The sequence below is a fragment of the Triticum dicoccoides genome, chromosome 7A, assembly GCF_002162155.2.
Source record: "Triticum dicoccoides isolate Atlit2015 ecotype Zavitan chromosome 7A, WEW_v2.0, whole genome shotgun sequence".
Lineage (NCBI taxonomy): Eukaryota > Viridiplantae > Streptophyta > Magnoliopsida > Poales > Poaceae > Triticum > Triticum dicoccoides.
This window is the reverse complement of record NC_041392.1, coordinates 490,960,859-490,967,163: the sequence shown is the minus strand read 5'-3', so window position 1 is coordinate 490,967,163 and position 6,305 is coordinate 490,960,859. Positions and strand designations below refer to the sequence as shown.

Genomic DNA, 6,305 nt, shown 5'->3' with positions numbered 1-6,305 from the left:
TTTTGTGAAGACAACGTCAAACCCTTAAGGTAAGAATAATTTTCACTTTGCGAGGCGTCAAGAAGCATGTAGAAAGGATGCCAATAGGGCAATTTGAGGTTCTACAAGCTCACTTTGCCATTTTTTTCCTGATCTTGCACGATTCTGACACCAAAAAGATCTGTGACGCATCATGATTGTGCGCGTGATTTCTGATACCAAAAGGGTTTATGACGCATCATGACCGTGTGCATGATCTTGCATAATATGATCATAGATGACAAGCGAAAATAGTGGTCAGACTATCTCTATGAGAATAAGGGCCATGAACAACCATGATCTAGTTTTTTTTTGCGGGGTAACAACCATGATCTAGTTGACCACTTGTGGCCGATTCATGGTGAATAAACTTCCTTCACATTATTTCTACTTGCAATTATTTGGACCATTCTCGTTTCAAAAAATATATGATTTGGGCCATTTGTTATGTTTGAATTCGAATTTAAATTTCAAATCAAATTTATAAATTATGGATTTGAAATGATTATCAAGTATGTATGCCTGATATAAAATGTTTGAATTATTATGTTGATACTATAGACATGCATGTGACATCTGTATGTTTGTTTAGTGAAAAATAGAAGAAAAAAGAACAGATTTTGAGGAAGATGCTTACATGAACTGAGAAAGACCTCTTACAACTTCCTCTAAATTACGTAAATTATACGAACACCCGGTAAAATTGCTTAAAAAAGAAGTGTTGGGAATGCTTAAAAAAAGAAGCGAAAGGGTGTGCTAGTCTAGTAGCGTGGACAGCCGCAGCCGCAGCCGCAGGAGTGTTCTCCTCGTCTCATCTGAAGTCCGTTCCGCCTCCGCCCCCGGCTCCGGCTGCTGCTCGCCGGGGAATTCCAGAATCGTATCCTCGTGCCCGCAAACCGTAGGTACCATTGCCCACAGAGCAGGCCTTCCCTACTCCTCTAAGGCTGCATTACCTCTACGAAATGCCATGGCCTTCCTAGCCTCCTAGCTAGGGTTTGCTGTGCCTCCCGCCGTCGCCGATGTTCGAGGAGATGGCCGCCGATTCCAGCATGGGCATGGGGATGGGCTTCCACCAGGGGGCCTCCTCCTTGCACCACCACCACCATAACATGCTCTCCTTTCAATCCAATCCCGACTCCGCCCCCGCCCCCGCCCCCGCGCCCCCTGCCCCTCCCGTCTTCCTCCCCTCCCCCAACGCTCCCGTGCTCCAGGGGGCGTCGCCCAAGTACAAGTTCGTCACCGGCTCACCCTCCGACTGGACCCCCTATGAGCTCTCCATATTCCAGGAGGGCCTCGCCAGGTTCAACCCCAATCCCTCCTCATCGCTGTTTTGCTACCACGCAGGCACTGGTTGACTTATACTGTACTAATGTCAACACCAGGTATGCTCGTGAGCCCACCATTATGAAATACATCAAGATTGCTGCTATGCTGCCCACTAAGACCATCAGGGACGTCGCGTTAAGATGCCGGTGGACTGCTGTAAGTGTTCTTTCCCCTGTTGCAAACACAGTAGTTGTGTACAAGCAGAGAGAACAGAGGGGTCCTTTCCTATTTTGTTGATGTGCTATTTCCATTCCAGGGAAAGGAGAGTAGGAGGAGGAAACCTGATGAATTCTATGCAGGGAAAAGGATAAGGGACTTGAAGGTAGTCTCATTTAATGATTGGTTCATTTGGATACTTACTCTGGTTGTTGTAGATTCGAACCTTTCGCAGATCCTTTAGCTTGTCTCAGCAGTATTAATCTTGTTTTTTCCGATAATGAAGTTCCCTGGACATCGCTGCAGGAGAAAATGGTTGTTTCTACCTCACTAGCTAATTTTCAGATGGCACCTCCAAATAATTTAGTCCCCTTCTCGATGTCGATGCATCATCCAGGTCAGAATAGCCTGGCTGCAAATGAAGGTTGGTCCCAAATATTTTCATTATTGATGCTTGAGTAATGGCCAAATGTTGTTTCCTCACTTCAAATGTGCGCAAAGCTTTGTCCGACATCTTTAAAATCCTATTTTGTGGTTGAAGTTGATTGAAGACTAATTTCTTGAGATTGTCAGTTATGGTTAATTACATGGAGATAATTCCTTCCCTTTTTTGTGGTCAAACCATAGATACCTGTATCACTTGGAGTTTAATGCTTAATGTCACTTCCAGTGAGCACATGGAAGCTGATGAGTTTAAAGAACTAAATGCAGTCTTAAGTTTGTGTACCCGGGTCTGCTAGTGTGATTTGCTGCACTACATAATAGAAATGTGATTATAACTCTTCCTAGATATGATGAATTGATGACTATTAAACAATGTTTTCCTTGTGTGATTTCATGGACCTATTTCATTTTCGCTTACTTCTCCTAATAATTTTCATATGTTAATGTTCTCAAGCAGTCCCTGTTTTAGATAATGCAACTCAGCATCTTCTGGAGGAAAATAACCAGTTACTCAATCAGATCTCTGCAAATATTGAAACTTTCAAGGTTTGCATGATTTACCTTTTGTCTCTTATCACTGGGCATATTTTACCAAATGGGTATTGGGCAGTGGACACTTTTTATTAGGGGCATCCATCCACAGATGGAACATGTAAATGAAAATTTACATTTTCATGCAGCACATATTAATTCAAAGCTACACATGAAAGCTTGAGCTGTGCTAATTGTGTCTGAAATTCCAAATTTCCTATAGCTGGGGGAGAACATGGATCTCTTTCTACGTACGAATAACAATATTCGAACAATTTTGAAAAGGTATGACATTGTTATCTGTTGCATTTTTCTTGTATTTCATTTATTTCCTGTATGCTACTTTAATTGCACACACATGGCATATGCATAGGATTTATATGTTTGGGTTTTTGTCATCTACTTTAATTCAGTTTGTTCGAGTAATTTCTTTATAAGAATATGTAGGATCTTGCATGGCAGCTATCAGATCAAAGGAGCTGTAAATATGAACCGAGTGAGTGATGACACCACTTGTGTATGTTAATCTTTAGCTGAGGACATTCCTGTCATTTATTTTTGTCATCAGAGGAGTCCTCGTCTCATAAATTAAAGTAGTGAGATGCAAGACAGAGCATGATTTGTACAGTTTATGCCAATATGCTATCTGTCCTTGTTGAAGTTTGCTCACTTAATATAAATCTATGCTGTAGAATGAGTGAGACGCCTGGTGTCATGGGTCAGATGCGTCCCTTGCCAGAACCTGTAAATGAAGGCCAACTAAATTCACTTCTTCAACTGGATAGAGTGGTAAGTTCAAAACTTGTGGTTTGTAGGATTCATACATGATCCCACCAAGATTTGTAATAACACTGCATGTTAAAATGTGAAATATGTGAGTTAGTTATTGGCAGGCTCTAACATAGCAGAAATCTAACATCTGTACCAACGTTTTGAATATATACATTATTACTATGCATCTTCATAATTAGTGATACGAAACCTGCCAACAAATAGGAAATGCTTCAAGAAAAACTTTAATGCATTGGTCACTTCATAGTGTTGCTCCGGTGTCATGGTGCAGTATTTGATTATTTTTTGGTAATTGCGATAATATGATTTTGGTTTTGTTGTGTTCTCCTGAAGGTTGCCTCTTATGGTGATATACTACATAACACTCATATGAAGGATGAAGCATGAAGTTAATGTAAGATAAATTGGGGGCGATGAGACATAACCATCCTGTAGCGAAAAAGATGACATGAGCTTTTGCCTGATCTGTACAAATGCCACGAAGAAGACCTACAATGTAGAATTAGATGTTATACTGACCAAGGCGGCATGGAATAAGTAATGATGCCTTCGAGGGATGTGTTGTTTCCTTTTTTGGTGCGAACTAATTGCTTCGGCTGCTGGCTGTCGATCCTTGATTCTTGGGAAAGTGAAGGGAATGTAAAACGGGACGAGGTGAGGGTGTGGTTTATCATCCTTTTGTGTTGTAATGGGAGCTGACTTGATTCAGATGGCTGTAAATATCGGGTGTGGTCGTCGCATGGGACGTTTTACTTGTCTGATGATGATGTTCAAACAAGAAGATATCGTTCTACTGTTCTCATTGTACAACAATTGATTCTTAAGTTTGGCTTACTTATTTGAGTACTGTATTCCGGCTTGTGTTTGTGTTGCCGGGAATTGGGCAGAATGATGATATCAATGGTATGGGGTTGAAACTGTTGTATACTCCCTCAGTCCCAAAATTCTTGTCTTAGATTTATCTAAATACGAATGTATCTAGTCACGTTTTAGTGTTAGATACATCCACATTTAAAACAAATCTAAGACAAGAATCTTAGGACAGAGGTAATATTTGTTTGGATAGTTGTAGGGGTGAAACTGCTATGTATTTTGGTTTGATAGTTTTTTTTTGAACGGATTTGGTTGGATGGTTGTAGGGGTGAAACTGTTGTGTATTGGGTTGGATAGTGCTGGAACTGTATCCTGTTTTACGTTTATTTATCTTTTGTATTCAAAGGTAGGATAGAAGATTTAAATGATGGATATGTTGAATTATGTCAGATTTAGACATTGTACATTAATAATGGATATAAGAAAGATGATTAATACACTGCCGAATATTAGCAATTCCACATCCTTACATGCAGACTCTGATTTGAAACTGATTGTGTTTGGATGTCAAATCCTTCACCGTCTGATCGTGTTGGAAATTAGGTTAACCACTTTCACCCTCAGTGTCATGCTCTTAACACGCTCAGATAGAGATGTGGAATTGCTAATGCTAAGAAGTGTTGGTGGCAAACCTGATAATATTAACAGTTATTAAGAAGTGAACAAATGATCTGACACAAAGGGGGTGTAGCTCATATGGTAGAGCGCTCGCTTCGCATGCGAGAGGCACGGGGTTCGATTCCCCGCACCTCCAATCCTTTTTTATCCCCTCTTATCTGCTTCAAATGATCTGGTCCCCGCACCTCAGCTGGGCCGCGTAATTATTTTCCGTGAAATTTCTTTACCAAGACACCAGTACATCACAAACCTGCAAAGTGAAGCCGTGAAGCTTCTCGATCCGGGAACCAGGAAGGGCGATCACGAGAGTGCGCTGACACGACAAGTGGTCCAGGCGTCCAGAGCCTTTTGTAACCGTGAAAACGATTTGCAGTCGGGATCAAACAAGATACGGCTTGGCATCTTCAGCTAAGACATGCGCCACATGATTTTGTCCCGGGAAAAAGACGGACAGTTACTGACACGCACACATGTCTTTGAGAATGGTTGCAGGACATGGACGGTGTAAAAGGACACGCTCACGAGTTCAATAGCGTCCGAGATAACCAGATTGGTTGGTTGATCGCGTAAAGAAAATCACAGGGCCCCAGAGATTCCAAGGAATGCTGGGCTGGTTACCGCTGGAGAGATATCATTAGAGTATTGCCCGAAAAGCCTTCGTACTTTGCCGGTGCAGGATTCACGGGAACAGGTGAATGAACGGAACAAGAACAGGTGAACGAGCTGCGTGCATACGTATGTATTCAACGAAATGCTTTAGACGGCTCACGAGTTGTGTTAGCGAAAGAGTTCGATGAAAAGGACATGCTCACGAGTTCACAAGAACCGAAACTAGGGGCTAAGCAGATGATGACCGGTTGTTTGATTTATTTATTCTTTTGCTTTCACTTGATTTCCTTTCGAGCGGGTGGTCTCTGATCTCAGTGGGGTAGAAATGATTGTTGAAATATATTGCCCGCAAGCTTGATTTTTTAGGAGAATCCCCCGCCAGCTTTCAATTTTGAGCGGTCGAATGGCGTGCTCAAAAAAGGATACCTCCTTGGGCTGCTGCTCCTTCTCGCTAAACAGCTTCCACCTTTGCCGCTTTCCTCCCCCTCCCGGCCAATGGTTGATTCGCTCGCCGGCTGACACTACTGTCATAATCGTTGTATATCTTCCCCGCCGCCGTCGCGAGCATGTGGACGAATAGGGCCACGTCAAACTTTGTTTCTTCATAAATGAAACTTGTGGACAACCATGATCATGTAGAACACCCATGGAAGGAGCTAAATGGCGCGGAACCCCGGCCATGCTAGTGATCTTCTGAAAGTCGGTGTTCTGCCGCCACGACGTGCTTGGTCGGCGACGGGCAAGCACGACTTTGAGAAGAATTGAGCTCCTTGAAGCCTACAGGCCACCCCTCAGCCTCGGCGTCGCCACAATGCCGCCTGCAGAGTCTCTCCCCTCCTCCGCCCGCAACGTGTATGACAAAATGCCTAGGTGATTTATTTTTTGCCTTTTTCATTGTTGTTTACTGTTATTGCAAGCAAATTTAACATGGAATATTG

The 6,305-nt window shown here is 42.6% G+C and overlaps 1 protein-coding gene and 1 non-coding gene across 5 annotated transcripts; both read left to right on the top strand.

Moving 5' to 3' along the window:
- Positions 1-770: 770 nt before the first annotated feature.
- LOC119329988 lies at positions 771-4,121 on the top strand. Of its 4 annotated transcripts, XR_005159853.1 has the most exons (9): positions 771-1,318; positions 1,401-1,500; positions 1,601-1,666; positions 1,807-1,924; positions 2,399-2,490; positions 2,699-2,760; positions 2,923-2,971; positions 3,168-3,264; positions 3,601-3,619. XR_005159853.1 is itself a non-coding variant. In XM_037603097.1 (8 exons), the coding sequence occupies exons 1-8, from the start codon at positions 1,038-1,040 to the stop codon at positions 3,652-3,654; spliced, it is 855 nt and encodes a 284-aa protein (XP_037458994.1). In that variant the 5' UTR covers positions 771-1,037; the 3' UTR covers positions 3,655-4,121. The 4 variants fall into 4 exon arrangements, 3 of the variants coding, with proteins under 3 accessions (XP_037458994.1, XP_037458993.1, XP_037458992.1); XM_037603097.1 differs by lacking the exon at positions 2,923-2,971 and having other exon boundaries at positions 2,414-2,490; positions 3,601-4,121; XM_037603096.1 differs by lacking the exon at positions 2,923-2,971 and having other exon boundaries at positions 2,402-2,490; positions 3,601-4,121.
- Positions 4,122-4,821: 700 nt separating this feature from the next.
- TRNAA-CGC lies at positions 4,822-4,894 on the top strand. The gene has a single exon. It is a non-coding gene; the product is annotated as a tRNA-Ala (tRNA).
- Positions 4,895-6,305: the final 1,411 nt, after the last annotated feature.

What these genes read in the sequence shown, in the direction of transcription:
- LOC119329988 (XM_037603095.1), top strand. Translation starts at nt 1,038, where the DNA reads ATGTTCGAGGAGATGGCCGCCGATTCCAGCATGGGCATGGGGATGGGC. An exon ending in AAAGGATAAGGGACTTGAAG is followed by an intron (nt 1,667 to 1,806) that starts GTAGTCTCATTT and finishes ACATCGCTGCAG; the next exon opens with GAGAAAATGGTTGTTTCTAC. An exon ending in TTCTTCAACTGGATAGAGTG is followed by an intron (nt 3,265 to 3,600) that starts GTAAGTTCAAAA and finishes GTTCTCCTGAAG; the next exon opens with GTTGCCTCTTATGGTGATAT.